At 55.6% G+C, this 21,748-nt stretch overlaps 9 protein-coding genes across 9 annotated transcripts; 5 read left to right on the top strand and 4 right to left on the bottom strand.

The window, feature by feature from the left end:
- Positions 1–54: 54 nt before the first annotated feature.
- On the bottom strand, positions 55–1,208 carry FA10DRAFT_269381 (hypothetical protein). Its single transcript, XM_025522735.1, has one exon. The coding sequence runs from the start codon at positions 1,120–1,122 to the stop codon at positions 133–135; it is 990 nt and encodes a 329-aa protein (XP_025374626.1). The 5' UTR covers positions 1,123–1,208; the 3' UTR covers positions 55–132.
- A 1,495-nt stretch (positions 1,209–2,703) lies between these two features.
- FA10DRAFT_269379 (the binding mode of Epothilone A On A,B-tubulin By electron crystallography) lies at positions 2,704–5,035 on the top strand. The gene is made up of 7 exons (XM_025522734.1): positions 2,704–2,776; positions 2,844–2,945; positions 3,049–3,151; positions 3,226–3,398; positions 3,469–3,915; positions 4,004–4,440; positions 4,513–5,035. The coding sequence occupies exons 2-7, from the start codon at positions 2,897–2,899 to the stop codon at positions 4,648–4,650; spliced, it is 1,347 nt and encodes a 448-aa protein (XP_025374625.1). The 5' UTR covers positions 2,704–2,776; positions 2,844–2,896; the 3' UTR covers positions 4,651–5,035.
- Positions 5,036–5,805: 770 nt separating this feature from the next.
- FA10DRAFT_269378 (hypothetical protein) lies at positions 5,806–7,811 on the top strand. The gene is made up of 3 exons (XM_025522733.1): positions 5,806–6,328; positions 6,393–7,521; positions 7,594–7,811. The coding sequence occupies exons 1-3, from the start codon at positions 6,072–6,074 to the stop codon at positions 7,654–7,656; spliced, it is 1,449 nt and encodes a 482-aa protein (XP_025374624.1). The 5' UTR covers positions 5,806–6,071; the 3' UTR covers positions 7,657–7,811.
- FA10DRAFT_269377 (oligosaccharide biosynthesis protein Alg14 like protein) lies at positions 7,795–8,674 on the bottom strand. Its single transcript, XM_025522732.1, has 3 exons — positions 8,487–8,674; positions 8,051–8,427; positions 7,795–7,982 (listed from the first exon to the last, which is right to left on the bottom strand). Exons 1-3 carry the CDS (start codon positions 8,626–8,628, stop codon positions 7,812–7,814), a joined length of 690 nt encoding a protein of 229 aa, XP_025374623.1. The 5' UTR covers positions 8,629–8,674; the 3' UTR covers positions 7,795–7,811.
- Positions 8,675–8,726: 52 nt separating this feature from the next.
- Positions 8,727–11,178, top strand: FA10DRAFT_269376 (hypothetical protein). The gene is made up of 8 exons (XM_025522731.1): positions 8,727–8,834; positions 8,900–9,233; positions 9,302–9,497; positions 9,552–9,721; positions 9,792–10,016; positions 10,084–10,435; positions 10,512–10,812; positions 10,895–11,178. Exons 1-8 carry the CDS (start codon positions 8,815–8,817, stop codon positions 11,052–11,054), a joined length of 1,758 nt encoding a protein of 585 aa, XP_025374622.1. The 5' UTR covers positions 8,727–8,814; the 3' UTR covers positions 11,055–11,178.
- Positions 10,944–12,930, bottom strand: FA10DRAFT_269374 (putative MRS4-protein of the mitochondrial carrier family). The gene is made up of 4 exons (XM_025522730.1): positions 12,394–12,930; positions 12,089–12,311; positions 11,943–11,999; positions 10,944–11,876 (listed from the first exon to the last, which is right to left on the bottom strand). The coding sequence occupies exons 1-4, from the start codon at positions 12,541–12,543 to the stop codon at positions 11,377–11,379; spliced, it is 930 nt and encodes a 309-aa protein (XP_025374621.1). The 5' UTR covers positions 12,544–12,930; the 3' UTR covers positions 10,944–11,376.
- A 177-nt stretch (positions 12,931–13,107) lies between these two features.
- On the bottom strand, positions 13,108–14,831 carry FA10DRAFT_269373 (FMN-linked oxidoreductase). The gene is made up of 4 exons (XM_025522729.1): positions 14,022–14,831; positions 13,774–13,943; positions 13,321–13,707; positions 13,108–13,243 (listed from the first exon to the last, which is right to left on the bottom strand). Exons 1-4 carry the CDS (start codon positions 14,552–14,554, stop codon positions 13,185–13,187), a joined length of 1,149 nt encoding a protein of 382 aa, XP_025374620.1. The 5' UTR covers positions 14,555–14,831; the 3' UTR covers positions 13,108–13,184.
- A 589-nt stretch (positions 14,832–15,420) lies between these two features.
- On the top strand, positions 15,421–17,322 carry FA10DRAFT_273200 (beta-glucan synthesis-associated; the record flags this gene model as incomplete). The annotated part of the gene is made up of 3 exons (XM_025523158.1): positions 15,421–15,645; positions 15,717–16,035; positions 16,115–17,322. The coding sequence occupies 3 exons, from the start codon at positions 15,421–15,423 to the stop codon at positions 17,320–17,322; spliced, it is 1,752 nt and encodes a 583-aa protein (XP_025374619.1).
- Positions 17,323–17,579: 257 nt separating this feature from the next.
- Positions 17,580–21,748, top strand: FA10DRAFT_269371 (hypothetical protein). The gene is made up of 6 exons (XM_025522728.1): positions 17,580–18,163; positions 18,226–18,310; positions 18,375–18,380; positions 18,441–18,804; positions 18,865–21,365; positions 21,437–21,748. The coding sequence occupies exons 1-6, from the start codon at positions 17,676–17,678 to the stop codon at positions 21,593–21,595; spliced, it is 3,603 nt and encodes a 1,200-aa protein (XP_025374618.1). The 5' UTR covers positions 17,580–17,675; the 3' UTR covers positions 21,596–21,748.

Raw genomic sequence — 21,748 nt, 5'->3', positions numbered from 1 at the left:
CTACCGTGTGGTGGCGTGCTCTCTCTTCCTTGGCGTCCACTCTCGGAGAAAAAACCGGTGTTCGCTGACTGGAGCCGTATAGATAAGATTTCCCATATACTACAAGTGAGAGAAGAGGGTGTACAGGCTCAATCAACAGGTCTGGAGCCACGAGTCGAGGTTCATATTCTTGATGATGGTCGAAAAGTCCTTTGCGGCTGGGTCCGAACAGTACTTGGATATGTCGACCGTCTGATTGTTGTTTGTCTTGTCGCCCTTTGGGTACTCGACATGGAAGACGGGCTTGCCCTGTTCGATGAACGGGGCGTAGGTGCCGCATTCGCTGTACTGCGTGCACTGCTCGTTGACGCTGAAGTCGACAATGTCGATGACGTTGTGGACGATTGCGCCGGCATTCTTGAGGCCGACGGATAGGTTGCGTGCGTGCGCCTGCTCGGCGAGGAAGGTCACGTAGTCGATTGCATCGGCTTGCGTCATGCCGAGGCCATTGGCATTGGCATAGGCGTCGATGTTGTCTGGGTCGACACCGTCGCAGTGTTTCGACACGGCCATGTCGAGGCGAGCCTGCATGATTTTGCGGACGTTTTGCGAGGACGTGTTGAGCCAGCGCTCGCCAGCCCACCCTTGCAGTGGCTTCCCCAGGTCGGTCGTCTCGTCGAAGGCGCCCTTGTCCGGCCGCCAGTCCTCGTAGCTACCGGCCGAAAAATAGCAGACGACGTGCGCTCCGTTGGACTGCAAGCCGGTGATGATGTCGGCGTCGTTGTTGAACAGGTCGATGTCCCACACTTGGATGCCTTGAGTGGACGTGCTAGTGAGCGGATCCAGCAGCTGATAATTCCAAGTGACGCCCACCGCTGGTCTCCAGTAGGCGGAGGCATTGGTGCTGCTGTTGTTTACGACGGGAAGGTCATTCGACTCGTCGCTATCTCCACCGTCATCGGAATTCTTGTTGCGAAGAGTCAGCCCAACGCCCAGACCAACGGCAAGGCCAACGACGACCAAGACGGCCAACGCGGTCAACCCAGCGAGCAAGAATCGGCGCCGGCGAGGCGGGCCTTGCTTTGCAGCATTGTGGTCCGTAGAGGCCAAGGATTCTGCTTTGCCGTGCTCGGCGTCAGACATGTCTGTGCTAGCTCATGGAGAGAGGGTAATGGGGACGTTGAGACTTTATAATGTGGCAGGATAGGCACAGCCTGGCAGGAACGAAAGGGCGCATAGAATGATTTGCACTGCCTTCGAGCGTGTCCAATTCTAGATCTCGTTCGTTCCACTTTAGCTCACACATACGACGACAGGGCTTCTTGCACCTTTTAATCCGTCTGGTTTCTCCTTCTCCGGTCGCGTTCCTGAAATCGGAGATTCAAGTTGGCATGACGGGTCCGGTTGAAGCAGCGCCCTCCCCTTCTCTCAAGATAGTGTGAACAATGCTTGCCCGTAGAGCTTGTTACACAGCCCTTTGCATCCGAACCGTTTGCTGCTAATTCTCTGCTAATTCTCTCCGAATTACTGCTTCCAAACTACCCTCACAGAGACTTCGATTGGACACATCCGAAAATCTCGTGAGGTGGAAGGCCAGAGTAGTATATTAAAGCCAGACTTGTTCTTCGGCAGAAATCCAGCTATGGGGAGACGACCATGACACTGCAAGGAAAGCTGAGTAATGTAGCAAAGGCCAGAGGGTAGGTGTACCGTGCGCTTTCTTGCGATTATTCAATTGCCCTCGCGGCCACCACCAAAGGCACAGAGACCTTTTGAGCAGGGCTAATCGATACCACTTTGATATCGAGGGATACTGTGATGAAGCCAAAATTGCTTCTAGTGCCGATGTTGTGCTGATTGCACGATGAGGAGAAGTAGGGGCCTTGCTTCGACAGGAACTTCCAGTGTGAACGCTCATTTGTGGAGTGTCGCTTGACGAGTGGCTGGTGACGGCAGACGCACTCGTAAGCGTGCTTGGTTCTCGAGAGTTCCGCACAGCGAGATCGTCTAGCATGAACAAGGAGGGATGGTGTGTCTCCAAAGTCATACGTCAAAGATCGCCGCCTGAAGCTCGTTATCACGAAGGACAATAACAAGAATGGCACGAAAGCTTTTCTTGTCTGGGTCGTCCGCGCTGAACGATACCAACACCCAGAGTGCTCTCCAGTGGCGCTGAGCATGTGATTCTGTCCGTTCCGGTCTGGCCGCTTGGGTCTCTCAAATCCACATTGCCACTTTCAATAACTGGCCAGATAGCACCAAACAAAGGGCAGCCTAAAAAGCCTTAATACGCTTATGCATGCACCTCTTTCATTTGTCCGCTTTCTTCTGAAGCTCCCAATAAAAGTGGGATAAACCCATACTTCGTGTCTCTTTGCGACTCTAACAGAGGCACCTGGTAGCGGGTGATGGTGGTGTCGGTGGTATCGCCTCCAAAAGAGATCGTCAGCAGGGGGTCAAGGCGCGGAACTCAATAATAAAGGGATGAGCGTACTGGATTAGAGCCCACGAGCCTGACGCGTGAGTGCGACGCGCAGAGTTCTGTTGTTCTTTTCGGATGCATGAGTTTTTGAAATACGAGGAGCTAACGCTGTATTCAACTGTCCAGCAAGCGAGGCCGTTTGTTGTACCCAAACAATAGTTTATTCCGTTTCTTCGCTGGCTCCCCGGCCCTCTCATTCTCAGCTATTTTTTGAGGCCTTGCCATTGCCTCTTCACGCTCTCTATTGGTTCCTCCTCTGATCCAAGCACGCCCGCTCACCTTTTCTCGCTCCTTCCCTCCAACCGATCGACAAATGTGAGTGATGGTGACGGTAGGCCGTGGCGGCCGAAGACCACTTACTAATGCCAAATCGATCTCACAGACCCGTCCCCTTTTCCCTTCCCCCTTTCTGTTATCAGTCTCTGACTTGCCAAGATGAGGGAAATCGTTCATCTGCAGACGGGCCAGTGCGGCAACCAAGTCGGTGAGCATCAGCGGCCCAAAGAGAGGGGATGGTGATGGTGATGGTGATGGTATTGGTGAGGTGGAATGGCATTAATTGACGGCGAGTAATCTTCGATCAAAAGGTGCCAAGTTCTGGGAGGTGCTGTCCGACGAGCACGGAATCGACTCCTCGGGCGCCTACCACGGCACGTCCGATCTCCAGCTGGAGCGCATCAACGTCTACTAGTGAGTTGCCAGCCTACATGCTGTGCTTGAGAGCTTCACCGTGCTCATGCTTCTCGGCCCACTCTCCCCTCCAGCAACGAAGCCTCGGGTCAGAAGTATGTGCCCCGTGCTGTCCTCGTCGACCTGGAGCCTGGTACAATGGACTCTGTCCGTTCGGGTCCCATGGGCAACATCTTCAGGCCCGACAACTTTGTCTTTGGCCAGAGCGGCGCCGGTAACAACTGGGCCAAGGGCCACTACACGGAGGGTGAGTAAGCGAAAAGGGGACGCGAGGTTGTCTGCCTTCGCCCGCTCATCTGAGAGAGTGTCTTCGATAGGTGCCGAGCTTGTCGACTCTGTCCTTGACGTCGTTCGCAAGGAGGCCGAGAACTGTGACATGCTGCAGGGCTTCCAGATCACCCACTCGCTCGGCGGTGGCACGGGTGCTGGCATGGGCACACTGCTCATCTCCAAGATCCGCGAAGAGTACCCCGACCGAATGATGGCCACCTTCTCGGTCATGCCCTCGCCCAAGGTCTCGGACACTGTCGTGGAGCCCTACAACGCCACCCTCTCCGTCCACCAGCTCGTCGAGAACAGTGACGAGACGTTCTGCATCGACAACGAGGCCCTGTACGACATCTGCTTCCGGACCCTCAAGCTGACCACGCCCAAGTACGGCGACCTTAACCACCTCGTCTCCATCGTCATGTCGGGCATCACCACCTGCCTCCGTTTCCCTGGCCAGCTCAACTCTGACCTGAGGAAGCTGGCCGTCAACATGGGTGCGTATCTCTCTATGACCTCACTTCGACGCTTGTTCTGACATTCCCCTCTCGTCTTGCCTCTTCTCCTTTTCCTCTTTCCTAACAGTGCCCTTCCCCCGTCTGCACTTCTTCATGGTCGGCTTTGCCCCCCTTACTGCTCGCGGCAGCCAGCAGTACCGCGCAGTGTCCGTCCCCGAGCTGACGTCGCAGATGTTCGACGCCAAGAACATGATGGCCGCCTGCGACCCTCGCCACGGCCGCTACCTGACGGTGGCCGCCTACTTCCGCGGCAAGGTCTCGATGAAGGAGGTCGAGGACCAGATGCAGAACATCCAGACCAAGAACTCGTCGTACTTTGTCGAGTGGATTCCCAACAACGTCCAGACGGCTCACTGCGACATTCCTCCCCGAGGCCTCAAGATGTCGGTCACCTTCATTGGAAACTCGACGGCCATCCAGGAGCTCTTCAAGAGGGTCGCCGACCAGTTCAGCATGATGTTCAGGAGGAAGGCCTTCCTCCACTGGTACACTGGCGAGGGCATGGTGAGTCAGGCACTGAATCCATTAATTCACTCGATGTCTCGATGACTGACGCAAAACTCTTCCCTATCCTAGGACGAGATGGAGTTCACCGAGGCCGAGTCGAACCTGCAGGACCTCATCTCCGAGTACCAGCAGTACGAGGCCGCCGCTGCCGACGACGGCGACGAGGAGGGTGTCTACGAGGAGGAGGGCGAGCCCCTCGAGGAGTAGACGGTCCGGACAAAGAAAGAAAGGAGATGTGTCGCGACAAAGCTGGAAGGATGATCTCACCTCTTAGTCGTGCACCTACAGTTGCCCCATCCACCCTTCCTCTTCCTTTTTCACCTCTTCTTTATTCTTCGAAATGACCAAGACTCCGTTCCGCTTTCTTTTGTCTCGTACCTCTCCCCTTGTCACCGCTATCTTTCTCTTCCTAATGTTGGCTGGTAATCACATCAGGCACCGTATACCAAATTGAGATTACGGATCAACAACCGGTGCTCCCTCTTGGCTTAAGCATGGGGTCCGATGTCGTCCCTGGCGGTTCGGCCCATTCGCCGTGCGGGGGAGCGCACGGGGTTCCCTGCGCCGTTTTGCATGACATGACCTCGAGCGCATGGAACGGACCTGACGCCGCGAGGACCGCTTTATCCAGTCGTGTCATGAGTGCTGAGCCGGTCCTCGTACGACTGCAGGTCTGCCCCCCGTCGTCATGCCACTGTGTCGACAGAGTGCTATTGCGGGGTCATTGGAGCAGGGCCAGTCTTGGAAAAATAACCCGCGGCCGGCTCGCCTTAGCCTAGCTCCAAACAACCGAATTCATTGAGTTGTGTACTAGTTAGTAGCAGTAGCAGTAGTTTTGCACCGCACATGAAGAATACTAATGCACTAGGCTTGTTAAAAAGTCCTTTTCCTCGCTAAATTCCGCCGCCGGGTCTAATCTCGAGCGGAAAGGCAAATCGGCGTTCATGTTTGATTTGATCTCTGGAGAGATTCAAAAGAAATAGACCGAGGGTTCATTCCGCTGGATGACGACGGTACCGTACCCATAGCGTCGATCTCTCTTATCGAGTCAAGCCGAGAAGAGCGCGTCATCCGTTGACCATGGATAGATAGACTTGGGTATCGGGCGTCGTTTGCTCACTGTATCCTTATCAGCAGATTTGCAAGCGAGGGAGGCAGAGAGAGGGGGGAGGGGGGCAGGAACGGTCGATAGGACTGCCTCGCGGAGCTTCCACCCGTACGTCCTCACTTCGACCAGTCAATGCAGATTTTAGTGAAAATTCTTTCCAACGGGCAGCACGGCAGTGTCTTACCCCTTTCTTCTCGTTTCTGCGGTCCTCATGATGCCCTGATTGATTGATTGACTAAACTTAGCCTTCTTGACCCACTTTGAGCAACTGTCTGTTCCTTTTTACGTTCCTCGCTCGTTTGGCAAGAGGCACTTGCACCCCTTGTCATCAACCCATCATCACCGGTCCGACCTCCTCTCTAACTTCTGCCACTCTTGAACTCGCGACTCCGTCTCTTGTGCTCGCCGTTCACTCCCTGGGCCGCCAGTATATTGCTATTCTAGACAGACAGACACACAGACACCTTCGCGCCAAACGCTTGCAGGGCAAATGACAACGCACGCGACGCCTGCAACCGACATGGGGGACCTGACGGAGGCCAACTCGCTCGAGGCCGCCAGGCTCGAGGCGGGATCCCCCACGACGAGCTCCAACAAGGAAAAGAATGGCGTCTCTGAACCAAAGGATGGAGGCGAGGAGCAGCTGACTGAGGACTACCGCTTCGCCGATGAGAGGGAGCGCAAGGGCGCGCAGAATATGCACAAGCTCAGCTGGCAAAGGCTCACCATCTGCCTCATTGTCGAAGCCATCGCTCTGGGTTCGTTGAGCATGCCGAGGTGAGTTCTGCCACGCTCCTCTCTTGAGTTCTGTTGCCCGGTGGCTCAAAAAGAGACCGAGCAGCGTTTTCGCCACCCTCGGCATGGTCCCCGCCGTCATTGTGACCGTCGGCATCGGCTTGATTGCCATCTACACGTCGTACATCGTCGGCCTCACCTGTCTCAAATACCCCGAGGTGGTGCACTACGACCAGGTCGGCTACCTCTTCTTTGGCAAGATTGGCAAGGACATCTTCGGTGTCATCTTTGTCATCTACCTATCCTTTGTTACCGCTTCTCACGTCCTCACGGGCACGGAGCTGTGGAACGCCCTCAGTACGACGCACATCTGCAGCTTGGCGTTCGGTGTCATTTCCGCCATCATTCTCTATCTCGTCGCGCTCCCTCCTACGTTCCACGACATGGCGGTGCTGGGCTACATCGACTTTGCGTCCATCTGCCTCGCCATCCTCATCACCATGATCGGCACCGGCATCCAGGGCCAGAAGCTGCCTGGTGGCCTGGCCAACGCCGACTGGCACGCGTTCCCCCAGGAGCCGGTCTCGTTCAAGAAGGCCTTTGTCGCGGTCACCAACATCGTCTTTGCCTACTCCTTTGCGGCCTGCCAGCCCTCGTTTATGTCGGAGATGCACAGGCCAAAGGACTTTGTCAAGTCAATTTGGGCTCTGGGCCTCATTGAGATCTTCATCTACACCGTCACGGGCGCCGTCATCTACAGCTTTGTCGGATCCAGTGTCGAGTCGCCCGCGCTGCTGAGCGCTGGCGGCAAGTTCGAGAAGGCTGCCTGGGGCGTTGCCATTCCCGTCGTCTTCATCTCGGGCTCCATCAACTCGCAGGTGGCCGGCCGATATGCCCACATGCGCATGTTCCAGGGAACCAAGCACGTCTACATCAACACCGTCAAGGGCTGGGCCTGGTGGCTGGGCATCATTGCCGCCATCACCCTCTTTGCCTGGATCGTCGCCGAAGCGATTCCCTTCTTCTCCGACATGCTGTCCATCATCTCGAGTCTGTTCATCTCTGGCTACTCGTTCTTCTGGCCTGGGTTCATGTGGTGGATCCTCCTCCGCAAGAAGGGCACGAGCATCTTCGGGAGCAAGACTAGCATGTTCCACGCCTTTGCGAGCACCCTGTCGATCATCATTGGCTTCACCGTCGTCGTTGCTGGTCTCTATGCCAGCATCGAAGATATTGTAAGTGTATTCTCGTTGCGGCCCAGCAGCGACAATGAAGAGCACACTGCTGACTATTCCTCTCATCTCTAGCGCGACGAGTACGCAACTGGTTCGGTCAAGTCGCCATTCACCTGTGGCAGCACCTCTGGCTAGAGGCAGACATTCTCGTCCTCCCTCCTTCTCTTCTTCTCGAGGCTCTCTTCTCCATCACCTGTACCAGTAGTATCTCAAGGTTGCTGCATCTAGCCTCTGCCCACACGGCACCTCTGAGGTTTCAAACCAATGAAATGAAGCCGATATTCTTTCTATCAGACCAGCCATGATTTGTGGACGTCTGCCCCAGATACAGAGGGGTTTTGGGGCCATTGTAAGACAAAGCGGTCGACAAATGGTCGGAGGAGTTTGGCGGTGAGGCTCAGCGTCCTTACGCGAGCAAACGACTCGACGTAGATGAGGCGGGGCGAGTGCATGCCGCAGAACTGTCATGGTGGGGCAAGCGGGTCAGAGAGCACGGCGAGGCGGGAAAGAGAGACTCTTCCACACTCACTCTCTGGACATAGACTGTGAGCATGATGGGGACACAGGTGCCAGGGCCGTTCATGAGAATAACGTCGAGCTCGGTTCTCTTCCATACAAACTGCCGCATGCAGGCGGCCAGCGCCAGTACAACCGATGCAGGTGCAGAGAGAAAAGACTGGTGTACCTTGCGAGCTCGCGGCAGCTCTACGAAACTGTAATGAGCCGGCTGTTGCTTCTGTTGTGAGCCGCCGCCGTCGCTGTCGTTGGGCAGTGACCAGGAAGCCTCGTGTTCGATGGCCTTGGCTCGACTGAAGCGGTCTCCCTCGGAGATGATGTAGAGACGAGGTGTGTACCTCTTTGGGGGAAGTGCAGAGAGCAGCTGAAGGAGCTCTGTCGTGTGGCCGCCTTTTGTGCAGCTGTCAGCTGCGAACTTCTCTCTGGAGGTGTTCTCAGAAGACACTCACCAGACCCCAGGAAGATTGCAACCCTGCATGGCTCGTCGGCTTCTCTTCGCTTCTCAACTCGCTTAGTGCTGAGAACAGAGATGAGACGGTAGACGAAGATGGCCAGAAGAGCGGTGAAGGCAACGAAGAGGGCGCCCCGCATCATCGCCCCTCCAGCAGTCGCCCACCACAGCGTCGAGGGAGCTTGGTGAAGAAGAAGTGAAGCGCGTGCACGCTCCACTTTTTCTGTAATTACCGCCGTGTGTTTCTCGTCGAGCATCAATCACCAGCCCCTGCTCCTCTTCCTCCTTGATCCCGTTCGACAGCTACAAGGAGCGTGAACATCACAATGGTGGATGCTGCGGCTAGGTGAGATTGTGGGCGTGCCGAAAGAAGAGCGCAGACAATATATACTCATGACATTGTCCGTTCAGCTCGTCGTCGATGGCCAACCACGAGCGACCGGGCGCGCATACCCAGCGCTACGACCGGCAGCTGCGTCTGTGGGCTTCCTCGGGCCAGAAGTCGCTCGAGTCAGCTCACGTCCTCTGTATTGGGGGCTCCTACCTCTCTGCATGTGTATTGAAGAACCTGGTCCTGCCTGGCATCGGCGCATTCACGATCCTCGATGGCCAGAATGTGACGGACTTCGACGTGGGGAACAACTTCTTCATCGAGCCTGACTCCAAGGGAAAAAGCAGGGCAGAGGAGGAGATCAAGACTTTGTGCGAGCTCAATCCCAGCGTAAAGGGCTACGCTATCCACGAGGTGGGTTTTTCGCAAACTCCTCGCTCTCGTGTGACATTCATCTGATCATCTTGGAGGACACTGTGCAGGATCCAAAGGAGTTCGTGAAGAGAGCAAAGGAGGCACTGGCCTCTGGTACCTACTCGCTCGTCGTAGCGACCAACCAGGCGCCCGATGTCCTTTTGCCGCTCTCTGACACGGCTTGGGAGGCGAATGTACCGCTCATGGCGGTTCGAGGTGCTGGTCTGGTGGGCGAAGTGAGGGTGCAGGTCAAAGAGCTTGGAAGTGAGTCGCATCTAGAGCACCGCTACAGCGTATGCTAGAGCTCACATCCTGCAGTCATCGAGACGCACCCGGAAAATACAATCGATCTGCGCTTGACGTCTCCTTGGCCAACACTGAAGACATTCGCCCGCTCGTTCAATATCGAGCCGCAAGACTCGATGGAATTCAGTCACATCCCCTTTGTCGTCATCCTTCTTCGGAAGCTCGAAGAATGGAAGTCTTCGGTAGGTCAACAGCGCGAAAGTGCTCCTATCATTTTCCCTTTCTCTTTCGGCTTAGACTCTCAATTCGTAGCATGGTGGGGCACTCCCAGTGCCTTCCAAGGACCGCAAAGCTTTCAGCGACCTAATCAACGCCTTTAGAAAGAGAGACAATCCAGACGCCGAAAACATCGATGAGGCAGTCAACGCCCTCGGCCAGCACATCTGGCGTCCGATCGCAAATACAGCAGATGACCATGTACCCCATGACGTAAAGACACTCTTTGCCGATGACGCCTGCGAACACATTTCCTCAAAGGTATGTTCGCACTCACTCTTTCCAATTTGCAAGGGATGTCGAAGCTGACACAGCCGTAAATGTCCAGTCAACAAACTTTTGGATCTTGATTCGAGCATTAAAGAGCTTCGTCCAGGCATCTTCGACGGATAGTCCACCGGGCGGCGATGGTCACTTGCCTCTTCCGGGGTCGCTGCCCGATATGAAGGCTCTATCTGCGACATACATCGAGCTCCAAAAGCTCTACAAGGCCAAGTCATCACAGGACATCGCTGCACTGAAGCTGCACCTAGCCAAGGTCCTCGCAGAGGCCAAGCTGCCCGACGGCGTCATCTCTGATCAGGAGATTGAGAGCTTTGCAAAGCATGCGGCCTACCTTCATCTTGTCCGTGGAAAGAGCATCAGAGAGAGCCTCAATTCGCCTGCTCAGGAAGCCATCGGTGAGTCCACTACCCCTCTTTGCTTTATCGCAAACGACGAAAGAGAGTGACTGAATCACCCTGTCTGCATCGATAGCCATGGGCTTCATGGACCCCATCAACCCCGTCACTATCCCTCAGCACATTTCCCTCCTTACGGCCGACGAGTTCTACACGAAGCGCGGCGGCCGATTCCCTGGTTCGAGCGTCGCATTCACCCGCTCTATCACGGGCGCATCTTTGGGCGACCTAAAGGAGGTAGAGGAAGACGTAGTGAAGATGAAGCGGGAATCTGCGGACGAGGCCGACATGATCAGCGACTCGGCAGAAGTTTGTGATCGACTGGGTGTCAAGGACGATGAGGAACGAGAGATGGTCTTTGATGCTTGCAAAGAGTTGTGAGTCTGCAATCGCTCCTTTGTCGCGGATCGGAAGAAGAGCACTTTGTTTTGTGAGGGCTGACGAGAAGTTTGATTACAGTGCCAGGTCCGGACATGGCGATCTGCCAAGCACAGCGGCGTTCCTCGGTGGCGTGGCGGCGCAGGAGATCATCAAAATTACGACGAGGCAGTACATTCCCCTCAACAACACCGCCGTCTATGACGGCATCAAGCAGACGATTGGCATCTTCAAATTCTGACAGCATGTAGCCTGCTTTCCACCCTTCATCCTCCTAGAGAACGATCTGTACTCGTGCACCGGCGGCGGATTGTTGAAAGATGCTGCTGTTGCTGGTGCGCACTCGCTTTATGAATTCGTCATCTCCTAATGTTGACGTTTTGCTATTGTTTGACTTGCAAAGACCTGAAAGATTCGCGTAGTCGCAGACACGGAGAGAGAGTAAGTGAACGAGGGAGAAAAGTAGGAGAAGGTAGTACAGAGTAGAGTGCGCGTAGGATGCTAAGGTAGCAGAAGTGGTAGGGTAGTAGTGGTAGTGGTCGGATGAGGAAGGCGTGAGCCGTCTAGAGGTTCTTTTGTCTCTCGTTGAGGAAGAAGCGGAATCCTTCATAGCTAAGCCAGCAGAGGGCGTTGGAGGGCATGAAAGTGAGCACTCGGGGGCTGAGCCCTCTGGCAAAGCCGCGAAGACCTTCGCGCTGCTTGATGATTCGGAAGGCGTCGATCATGCCCGAGGCATTTCGGATTGCCGGGTCGCTGCTGTTTCCCTTTGTTTGCAGCAACGTCTTTGCTACGTCCAAGGGTGTCGTCACGGCTGCTGCCACGGCGCCCGAGAAGCCACCGGCAGTGACGTGGGTGATGGGCGAGTAACTTCCCGAAGGATTCATCACCTTTTTCGCCCATTCATAGACGGAGAACTGGACAGCGGTAAAAGGCACTGACATGGCCAGCGTTGTTGGGTATGAGACGTAGAATGCCCGAAGGCCCTCAGCCGCGTAGACCTTGCGTGCGCAGTCGACAACGGAGCGGTGCGCAGAGCCGTGCATCTGCATCCGCTGCTTGATGACTGATGGATATGGAGTGGAACATTGAGAACAGAGGAAGATCTGGGGATGGCTGGTGCACAACTCACCATCGAATGGGTTCATGAAGATCTCCGATGCAATTGTTGCTGATGCGCCGGCAAACGCTGAAGGGAAGGCGTTCGCATCGAGGTGTCAGCACCCCTTCTCGCCTCGCTCTCCTCCATTCGTCTCCACAGAGAAAGCGGCCACTCACCTGTGCTCGCAAATTGATGCCCTGCTCGATTCCCGCCCGTAAAGTCCTTGACGGCTTCGTATGTGCCAAAATAGACTGCATGCGCGGGCCCAGCGCCCATGATGACCGAAGCGACACCCCTCCAGAGCGCGCGTGCTCCCTCCAGGCTGCTGATCCGAGACAACGCCTGCGCGACACCTGTGTATGTAGCTGTTGGTGTGGCAGAGAGGACCTGCATCCGTGTCTGTTTCGAGGCAGAGTCAATGTGCTGCTCTTCCTTCGTGCTTTCCTCCTCGAGTGGGTGGAGAGAAAGAATGGCAACTCACCCGGATCAAGTCGACCGGGAACATAAACGCATGCTCGCTGATACCTGCAAAAGCTCCCGCCACCATGTTGATGTGAAACGGAACGTCATCGCCGAGCCCCTCGTAGTCGATCTCCTCCTCCACGGCGATGAGGGCCGTTTCTGATGACATGATGGCTGATCTCCTCTCCTCTTCTCGGGCTTCTTCTTCCCGTCGCTCTCGCTCTTGCTCTTGCTCTTGCGCTTCTTCCTCTTCTCTGCCCGCGGTAAGTCCCCTCTATCGCGATAAGGCACTTGAGATCAAGAGTCTGGTAGAACAGGATGAAAGGAGCAACCAGTGAGCAAAAACATATTTCGGCTTCAAGGCTATGGCATGCTTCCAACTGCGAAACGATCCGAAGAGACGAAATCTGGTCGCGTGACGATCGAGAGCGATCAACGACAGCGAGACACTCACCCCTTTGTGATGCGCGAAGGCCAACTCAGGTGACCTAATCGTCCAAGAGATGGGGTAGCGTATCGTCCCAATGACCGGTTGCCGGCGATGGAGAAACAGTAGAGAAGGTTTGCCAACGTAAGGCACAGACCGGAACTTGCACGCTTAGCCACTGGCAGAACCAGCATCAGGCAACCCAGAACCTTTTTTTTTTTCTTCCTTTTTTTTTCTGCTCTTCTCCTTCCAATCTAGCAGAGCAGAGGCCGATCAGATTAGTAATCAAGAATCAAAATCCATCATCTCTGACTCCGCGATAAGTCGGCATTTAGCAACGCGACTCGCAATCTTTCTAGTCTACATGAGCAGTTAAAAGCCGTCTACAGCCTGGCTTTGGTCGCATTCCCTGCATTTTCATAGGTGAGATAATCAACGTAGCCTTCAGTGGCGGGAGTTGTCAGCAGCCAGCTCCAGGGAAAGCCTGGACCATGCAAGTCTCTCCTTTCTAGCACGCACCTCTTGCATCACCGACGTAGAATGTCGGCCTGTCGTAGTGTTGCAATGGCCAGCCATTCTTGAGTCTTTCGGGAAGATCAGGATTGGAGATGAAGTAACGTCCATAGGCAATGAGATCGCCCGTCCGATTGGCGTGGTCGGCGGAGTTGTCGGCGTTGTAGCCACCGGCGGCGATGAGAACCACGTGCTTTCCCTTGTCGGCATTGTGCTTCTTGATCGCTTGTCGCACCGGCCCGATGTCGTCGTCCGGAGTAAGCGCAGCTTTTCGGTCATCTATGCCCGCTACGCGCGGCTCGACGTAGTGGATATAGGCGAGATCTGGAACTGTTCGCAGGAGTTCCTTGACAAAGGGTAAGAAGGTATCCAGGGGCACCTTTTCTCTCATGTCTGTAGCGATCAACAGTGACTGAGAGAGAATCGAAGAGGAACACGCTGAGTGGCTGAATGACTCACTCTGAATATCACTGAACGGAGAGATGCGATAGCCCAGACGATCGGCCCCAACGACGGAGGCAACGTGCTTGGCCACTCGAAGCGGCAGTCTCATCCTGTTCTCCAGCGTTCCGCCGTAGTCGTCTGTTCGATGGTTACTGACGCTCTGAAGAAATTGATCGAGCAGATAGCTGAACAATGAGTCAGCCGATTGCTACTGCTAAAACGCATGTCGCTCAGTGGCCTCATTTGCCATACAATCCACTTACCCGTTGGCACCGTGAATCTCAACCATGTCGAAGCCGGCCACTTCAATGGCAAGCCGGCCAGCGTTGCCATACTCCTCCACGGTCTGGTCAATCTCAGAGAGTGTCATCGGCCGTGGGAGAACGGCCTTCTCTGATGGCTTGAGCGCACTCGGAGCAATGGGCTCATAGTCCTTTCCCTCATAGTTCCACTTAATGCCAGCGGCCCTGCCTAGGTGCCAGAGCTGTGCTACGGCGATGCCGCCCTTTGACTTGATCGCCTTTACGATCGGTGCCCACTGTCGAGCAAGCTCTTCGTCCCAGATGCCTGGCATCTTCCGGTTGCCGCTAGCTCGCGGTGAGATGAGCGTGGCCTCATTGATGACCAGGCCGCCATTGGAACTCCTCTGCTCGTAATAGAGTCTCTGCTCCGGTTTCGCATTGGCCGAAAAGCCGACGTTCCTCAGCCTCGTCAGGGGCGCCAGGACGATGCGGTGCTCGAGGCGGAAGCGACCGACCTGGACGGGCGTAAAGAGAAGCGAATCGGCGTTTTTCATTGTGTTGTGGAAGGTAAACAGCGTCGGAGGAGAATGCTACCTAATCGCGTTCTGGATGTCCGGATGCCACCGGCCATAAGCTTGCCGAGTGGCCCCATTTGCCTGAGATGAATAACGGAAGCTAACCCGGCGAGTGACTGTCAACACCGCACTCCTCATCTCGAAAGCATTCGGATCTCAGACCACCCCTGTAGCGAGCACCATCCTCATAGCCATCACCAAGAGCTTGTGCTATGGTGCTGCAGCACACTACTTCTACAACATGCCTCGATGACGACCCCTTGGATCTCCATCAAATCGGTACCAAAATAGGAATAAATAGGTGCTGGAGCTTGAGTCTGCCGTGGCGCGTGTTTCTTTCTAACAGCCTTCAGGGTTTTTTTAAATTGGGAGAAAATCTTCCTTGTCTTCCTTCTCTGATATGCCTGCCCAAGCTGCAGATCATTTCAGTGTGCCGTGCTGCCGCGCACGTTCGGTTTTTGTATTTTGGCTATCGCTGTTGTCGTTTCATGGAAAAATCAGCCGAGCGTGCAATAGCCACACAGCCTTTACCTTACTCTCACTAAATCTCGTCTCCTCCCTCTCCGCCTTCACCATTCTTGTCGCTCTTGTTCTCCCGTCCTCCCGTCCTCCCGCTTCCCTTTTCCTATCCTCCTTCGCTTCTCAAATAGCCACAAAAGCTTGGCTGTGAACAGAGAAGCATGTCGTACGCTCGGGTAGAGCGTTCGCCAAGAGGGCAGACGTCACCCCTCTATTCCTCTTCGTACGCTGGCAGCGGAAGCGGAAGCTCGCACGGCGTTGAGCCGGGCAACCCGTTTACCTCGCAGTCGGACCACAGTCTCGCTCGCCACGCCGCCACACCAGGCATGGTCGGCGCCGCCAACGTCGGGGGACGAGAATACGGGCCCTATTCGCCCCTCAACAGGCGTCCCAATGCCGGAAATACGCTGGAGGATGAGGGCAAGAGTTCCGAGTCTACCTCGGAACGATTTGCGGGGCCGACGGGCTCTGCTGCTGCAGCCATGGGCCGCGGCGGCGGCAACTCGAGCACGGCCGTCGACATGCGCGGTCCCGAGCCCGACGACTACCTCGTGAGTGCATGGGTATCAACATGCTCCCTCCTCTCCTTTCGTGGCTAATCGTGATTCCCATCGCGCTGCAGCATGACCCCAAGGGCGTTGATGGTCACTCCAACAAGATCTCGGCTCGCGGCTTCTTCAATGCCCTCACCCTCCTCGTCCTCGTCCTGGCCCTCCTGATGCTCTTCGCCGGCTACCCGATCCTCTACCAGCTCCTTCGCGACAAGGTGGGCACCAAGGGAGCCTTTAACCTCGGTGGCACAAACGGCACCGGCCAGGTGGCCTCTCTCGTCGGTCTCCGGGCCCTTGTTGACCCCGACACACCCACCGACGCAAAGACATGGACATCGCCGGTCAGCAAAAACACCTACAACCTTCAATTTTCGGACGAGTTCGAACAAGGTGCGTCTGCTGCCTTCACTTTCTCGATCCTGTCCTGGTTTCTGCTGCTGACCGTCGTCTCCTTTTTCTTCTTCTCTAGAGGGACGGACGTTCTGGCCGGGAGACGACCAGTTCTTTGAGGCTGCTGACATCTGGTATGGCGTCACGGGCGACTACGAATGGTACTCACCCGAAATGGTCAACACGACTGGCGGCGCCCTCGTGCTGACCATGACCGACATTCCGGCTCACAATCTCAACTTCCAGTCGGGCATGGTACAGAGCTGGAACAAGCTCTGCTTCCAGGGCGGCTACATCGAGTTTTCCATCATCCAGCCGGGCACCGAAGAGACCCAGGGCTACTGGCCTGGCGCTTGGACGATGGGCAACCTCGGCAGGCCTGGTCATCCGGGCTCCACCGACGGCATGTGGCCCTACTCGTACTCGGGCTGCGACACGGGCATTCTTCCCAACCAGACCAACAAGGCAGGTGGCCCCACGTACGCCGTTGACTCGACTGCTCAGTACGCGGCCAACGGTCAGCTGTCGAAGCTGCCAGGCATGCGCTACCCTTCGTGCACCTGCGCTGGCGAAGACCACCCTGGGCCAAATAACAACGTCGCCCGCAGCGCTCCCGAGATGGATGTCCTGGAGGCCCAAATTCAGACCAAGAACGGTGCAAAGCACTCGTACGCCAGCCAGTCGCTCCAGACTGCTCCGTTCGACAACGACTACTTCCCCGTCAACAGCACCTACCAAATCCACGGCACACAGACCGAGATCAACACCTACACCGGCGGTCCCTACCAGGAGGCCGTCTCGGCCGTCAGCCAGGTGCCCTCTCGAGGATTCATGGGCGCCCCTGGCACTGACGCTGAAAAGTACGTCACTTATGGTCTCGAGTACAAGCCCGACTTCAAGATGAACGGAGACAGCTTCATTACGTGGTATGTCGACGGCAAGGCCACCTGGACCGTCACTGGCGACGCTCTGCCTGCGCGCCCCGAGATGGAGATCGGTCGTCGCCTGATCCCCCTCGAGCCCATGGCCATCGTCATGAACCTGGGCATTTCCAAGCAATTCCAGACGATTGTATGGGACGAAATCGAGTTCCCCGCTCAGATGAAATTCGATTACGTCCGCGTCTACCAGCAAAAGGGCTCGGAGAGGATGTCGTGCGACCCTTCGGACTTCCCGACCAAGGACTACATCAACCGACACATGAACGCATACACAAACCCCAACTTTACCGTCTGGGGCGACACGGGCAACTCCTGGCCCAAGAATTCGCTGCTGACGGGCTGCTAGACTTTCATATATTACTAGGTACACAACAACAACAACAAGCACGGACTCTGCCTCTTGCCCCGTTTTCTCAGCTCTGTAGACTCATTTGTTTCGCTCTGCCTTGCCTGGACCTTTGTCTCTCAAATCTCTAACGACTGCATACAATCACGCTTTGTGTTATGTGTGCATCTCTGCGCGTGCGTGACTTGCGCGCGACTTGAGAAAAGTAATTTCGAAGGACGCGTCTCGATGGAGAAAGAAGAACACTTCACTTGCATCTTCGGAGGCTGAGCGAGCGAGCATACATTGTCGGGCAGCAGCACCAGCAGCAAACACAGCAGCCTGAGCGTGCAAGGAGCGAGGGGGCCGGCGATATGGATCCGTACAGCTACAAGAAGCTGACTTCGGAGTTCAAGCCACCGACGCCCAAGCCTCGCAAGCGTCCGAGCAGCTTCGAAGTCGCCTCGACCAAGAAGAAGAGACTTGGCGGCTTCATTCCCACCGGCGACGCCTGCTATGTCTCACCGGCCGAGGACGACGTCGAGGACGACTGCCAGCCGCTGGACCAGTCCACTTTTCTGCGGGTCTCGCGGAGTGTGGGCAGAGTCGAGCATGAGGAGGAGCCAGTCGAGGATGATGATCGCGGCGAAGGACCCTCCTCGACGCAGCGTTTGCCTACCCTGTCACCCGCTCAGCAGCCTAAGCTGTCGCACCAGGGACAGGGGAACGACACATCGTACTGGAAGTGCCTGTACCGCAAGCCCAACACGCGCAAGAACAAGTCGTGGGAGAATGATGCGGTGCTGATCGTCAAGAACCAGGGCAGGCTGCATGTGCTGCGCGACGTAGATACGATGAAGAAGTGAGTGGCGCAGACGACGGAGACGTCTGAATGCGTGAGGCTGATCTGGTGCGTTTGGGCAGCTTGGCGCAGAGCGGCAACTTGGCGAGCCTGGCATTGGAGAGGACAGAGGATGAGAATCAGTTCTTCAAGATCGGAGCCTACGAAGTGAGTCGAGAGTCTTCAGAAGAGCCACCACTCTCCGAAGCTGACCACGTATCGATCTTTTCAGGCCATTGTCGGTAGTTGCGGTCTCTCGCCTGCGCTCCGCCATCATGCTGATTCTGCTTTGCCACAGATCGAGTATGAAATCAGCGAGCAAGACTTCCTGCGAGGCAACTGCTCGACGCCCGCCCCTGCGTCAGACCATCAGCGTCATAGCACTAGTGCCGCACCGCCAAAGAATTATGTCCTCAACCATAAACCGATCAGGGTCGGAATGACTGGCTCAAGGCTGGGCCACGCGCAGAGTCCCGTCTCGGCACACCGAGCTCCTTCGACTCCAGCGAGCGGACGGAATACAGGCGACGCAAGCTCGACGATGCGAGAGCCTCTCTCGGCACGGCGAGAGTCTGCATCATCGGCGCCTCGCTTGCCGGGTGCGATTGGTCCCGTGAAAGACCCAGAGACACCGACGTCTGTTGACGCACGATCATTCTACGGTTAGTAAAGAAAGACACGGTAGATTCACATGATCTACTGACCTGACTGCACCCCTACAGCAAAGCCAATGAGCAAGAGTGCGGGCGGATCGAGGGAGCAATTCCTCCCTAAAGTTGCGGGCCTGCTGAATCCGGGCAACGGGACAACGCCAAAGCCCAAATTTGACCCCGACGAAGTGGGCGCCATCGTTATGAAGCGCCCGGACAAGGAGCATCAGAAGGTCTTCAACAAGAGGAATCTCCCCGTAGTCGATGTAGTCGTCGATCCTGTTCTCACCAAAGCCCTGCGTCCGCATCAAGTTGAAGGTGTCAGATTTCTCTACGAACGAGTCATGGGCATGCGCATCGATGACAGCGATGAGTCGATGGGTGCCATTCTGGGAGACGAGATGGGCCTGGGCAAAACGCTTCAAACAATCACGCTTATCTCGACGCTCCTCACGCAAAGCTGCTACTATTCGCCCACCGCAAGGACCATCGATCGAGCCCTCATTGTGTGCCCGCTCTCGTTGGTCAAGAACTGGACGAGGGAATTCACAAAGTGGATTGGCAACACGAAAATCAATGTCAAAGGCATTGAAGCGAGCGAGACCAGCGTAGAGAGCCTCGTCAATGGTCGATCGATCCAAGTCATCGTCATTGGCTACGAGAGGATGCGAACATGTGTGAAAGCGTTGGCCGACGCGCAACCTCCTTTTGGCTTGGTGGTCTGCGACGAAGGTCATCGGCTAAAGTCACTTCAAGCCAAGACTACGCAAATGTTCTCGAGCTTCAACTGCCCTCGGCGCATCATCCTGACTGGCACACCCATTCAGAACGATCTCTCAGAATTCTACGCCATGTTCGACTTCGTTGCGCCTGGGCTGCTTGATTCGCCAAAGGTCTTCAAACGGGCGATAGAGGACCCCATCATGCGGAGCAGGCAGCGTGGAGCTCGGCAAGAGGTCATCGATCGCGGACGGCAGCTGACAGATAGCCTTCAGCAGATTGCAGGCAAGATCATGCTCCGTCGAACAGCTGAGCTCCTCTCCGGCTATCTTCCACCCAAGCATGAGCTCGTCGTCTTTTGCAGCCCCTCGAAACTCCAGCTGGATGTCTACAACCGAATTCTGGAGTCCAACTTCATCCGCGATGTCCTCGGCGAAGGTGGTGAAAGCGGTGCGGCAACAAATCACCTGACGTTGACTGGTGTCCTTCGCAAGCTCTGCAACACACCCGAGCTCCTCCTCAAGGATCTCGGCGACAAAGGTGGCATCGAACAAACAGTGACTCAATCACTTGTTGAAAATACCGTGGATCTCTTCCCGAGGCGGACCGTGACGAACGATGCCAGCTTGAGTGGCAAGCTCCTCTGCCTCTTCAAGATGCTCAAATTGATCCGGGAGACGACCAGCGATAAGGTGGTCATTGTGTCCAATTTCACGAAGACGCTCGACATCCTCGAAGCCATCTGTCGAAAGTCGCGCCACAGCTTCGTACGAATGGACGGCACGACAAAGCAATCCGACCGCATGAGAATCATCAACGACTTCAATCGTGGATTACAGAAGGAAAGCTTTGTCTTTCTGCTCAGCTCCAAGACTGGAGGCACAGGAATCAACCTGATTGGCGCCAACCGACTTATCCTCGTCGACTCAGATTGGAATCCGGCCGTTGATAGACAGGCGATGGCGCGTATTCATCGAGATGGACAGAAGAAACATTGCTACATCTACCGCCTGCTTGTCGCGGGCACCATGGACGAGAAGATCTATGAGCGGCAGATCAGCAAGCTCGGACTGAGCGACTCAATGATTGACAGCGGCAATGCGGAGGCGGTAACTCAGGGAGCGACGGGCAAGAAATCCGCTTCCGACTCTTTCTCAATCGAAGAGCTTCGTGATATCTTCCGACTCCATCTCGATACTCCATGCATTTCTCATGATCAGCTTGGTTGTAGCTGCGGCGGCACTGGTGTCGGAGGTGCTGGTCGAAAGAAGGAAGATAGTGAGGAAGACGGGGACGCAAAAGAAGAGCAAAGTCCAGTCGAGAAGTCCTTTATCCCTGCGTCGCAAGTGGCAAAGGCACAAAAGAGTGAGAGCGAGATTGACAAGCGTGCGAAGCTGGCCGCCCTGTTGGATTGGGGCCATCATGACTTTTCCGACGTGGGCAAGCTTGTCGGCCAGGAAGAAAGAGGAGAGCATGGCCGACTTGCAGAAGGCGACGACGCAGCAGAAGCTGGTCGACTGGACGAGGACGAGGGATTGCTCGTCAAGGCAACGAAAGACGAGGTCCTTAACATGATCGTCGAGGAGCAAAAAGTCGAAATGCTTGCAGAACTCCGCGAGACTGTGGCTGCCAACAACTTGGACATCGGCACGTCTCCCCTGCAGACTGACGAGCGCAAGAGAAACAAGGCCGGCCTCTTCTTTTCAAGCCAGTCTGAAATGGCGGCTGACGAAGACGGTGGAGATTCTTCAGACGAAGACAAGACGGGCGAAGAGACAAATAACAGAATGCAAAAGGGCAGGGGATCAATCTTGACAGAGCTCGATGCGATTGCAGAGGGGTGCGAGAAGGAGGTGAGAGAAAAAGGCCTTCGTGCTGCACTCTGAAGACGAAAACTGACACTCTGTGCTTACGCCCCTGAAAGGATGGCGACAATACTTCAGACAAAGAGGTCGAGCCTGAAGAAAAACCATCGAGATTCGACTTGAGGCTTACAAGGCCCGGCTCGGTCCTCTACGTCTTTTCAAAGAGCTCGAAGAGCGCGATCGTCGAAGGAGAGGGCGAGAGCAGCAGCGAGGTATAAATAATAGAAGGGAGCATCGGCAGGGTTCTTTTGAAGTAAGGACAACCCCAACTCTTGGTCTGAGACACACACAGGAATACACAGGACAAGGATTGCGCAGACAACAAACCTAAGACACATTGTACTGTATAGTAGCATCACATCTAGACGAAC

Source organism: Acaromyces ingoldii (genome assembly GCF_003144295.1).
Source record: "Acaromyces ingoldii strain MCA 4198 unplaced genomic scaffold FA10scaffold_7, whole genome shotgun sequence".
Classification (NCBI taxonomy): domain Eukaryota; kingdom Fungi; phylum Basidiomycota; class Exobasidiomycetes; order Exobasidiales; family Cryptobasidiaceae; genus Acaromyces; species Acaromyces ingoldii.
Note: the sequence above shows the minus strand (reverse complement) of the source record. Positions and strands in the feature narration are given on the sequence as shown.

Excerpts from the sequence above, each read along its gene's own strand:
- FA10DRAFT_269381 (XM_025522735.1), bottom strand. The coding sequence starts at position 1,122 with ATGTCTGACGCCGAGCACGGCAAAGCAGAATCCTTGGCCTCTACGGAC.
- FA10DRAFT_269379 (XM_025522734.1), top strand. The coding sequence starts at position 2,897 with ATGAGGGAAATCGTTCATCTGCAGACGGGCCAGTGCGGCAACCAAGTC. Across the intron at positions 3,399-3,468 it reads CAAGGGCCACTACACGGAGG|GTGCCGAGCTTGTCGACTCT; the intron begins GTGAGTAAGCGA and ends TGTCTTCGATAG. Across the intron at positions 3,916-4,003 it reads GAAGCTGGCCGTCAACATGG|TGCCCTTCCCCCGTCTGCAC; the intron begins GTGCGTATCTCT and ends CTTTCCTAACAG.
- FA10DRAFT_269378 (XM_025522733.1), top strand. The coding sequence starts at position 6,072 with ATGGGGGACCTGACGGAGGCCAACTCGCTCGAGGCCGCCAGGCTCGAG. Across the intron at positions 6,329-6,392 it reads GGTTCGTTGAGCATGCCGAG|CGTTTTCGCCACCCTCGGCA; the intron begins GTGAGTTCTGCC and ends GAGACCGAGCAG. Across the intron at positions 7,522-7,593 it reads ATGCCAGCATCGAAGATATT|CGCGACGAGTACGCAACTGG; the intron begins GTAAGTGTATTC and ends TCTCATCTCTAG.
- FA10DRAFT_269377 (XM_025522732.1), bottom strand. The coding sequence starts at position 8,628 with ATGCGGGGCGCCCTCTTCGTTGCCTTCACCGCTCTTCTGGCCATCTTC. Across the intron at positions 8,428-8,486 it reads TGCAATCTTCCTGGGGTCTG|GCGGCCACACGACAGAGCTC; the intron begins GTGAGTGTCTTC and ends GCTGCACAAAAG. Across the intron at positions 7,983-8,050 it reads TCACAGTCTATGTCCAGAGA|TTCTGCGGCATGCACTCGCC; the intron begins GTGAGTGTGGAA and ends CCACCATGACAG.
- FA10DRAFT_269376 (XM_025522731.1), top strand. The coding sequence starts at position 8,815 with ATGGTGGATGCTGCGGCTAG. Across the intron at positions 10,436-10,511 it reads GCCTGCTCAGGAAGCCATCG|CCATGGGCTTCATGGACCCC; the intron begins GTGAGTCCACTA and ends CTGCATCGATAG. Across the intron at positions 10,813-10,894 it reads TTTGATGCTTGCAAAGAGTT|TGCCAGGTCCGGACATGGCG; the intron begins GTGAGTCTGCAA and ends GTTTGATTACAG.
- FA10DRAFT_269374 (XM_025522730.1), bottom strand. The coding sequence starts at position 12,543 with ATGTCATCAGAAACGGCCCTCATCGCCGTGGAGGAGGAGATCGACTAC. Across the intron at positions 12,312-12,393 it reads TCCCGGTCGACTTGATCCGG|ACACGGATGCAGGTCCTCTC; the intron begins GTGAGTTGCCAT and ends GCCTCGAAACAG. Across the intron at positions 11,877-11,942 it reads CTTCATGAACCCATTCGATG|TCATCAAGCAGCGGATGCAG; the intron begins GTGAGTTGTGCA and ends CATATCCATCAG.
- FA10DRAFT_269373 (XM_025522729.1), bottom strand. The coding sequence starts at position 14,554 with ATGAAAAACGCCGATTCGCTTCTCTTTACGCCCGTCCAGGTCGGTCGC. Across the intron at positions 13,708-13,773 it reads TCCGTTCAGTGATATTCAGA|ACATGAGAGAAAAGGTGCCC; the intron begins GTGAGTCATTCA and ends TGATCGCTACAG. Across the intron at positions 13,244-13,320 it reads CTACGTCGGTGATGCAAGAG|GCTACGTTGATTATCTCACC; the intron begins GTGCGTGCTAGA and ends CCGCCACTGAAG.
- FA10DRAFT_269371 (XM_025522728.1), top strand. The coding sequence starts at position 17,676 with ATGGATCCGTACAGCTACAAGAAGCTGACTTCGGAGTTCAAGCCACCG. Across the intron at positions 18,164-18,225 it reads GACGTAGATACGATGAAGAA|CTTGGCGCAGAGCGGCAACT; the intron begins GTGAGTGGCGCA and ends GCGTTTGGGCAG. Across the intron at positions 21,366-21,436 it reads CAGAGGGGTGCGAGAAGGAG|GATGGCGACAATACTTCAGA; the intron begins GTGAGAGAAAAA and ends CGCCCCTGAAAG.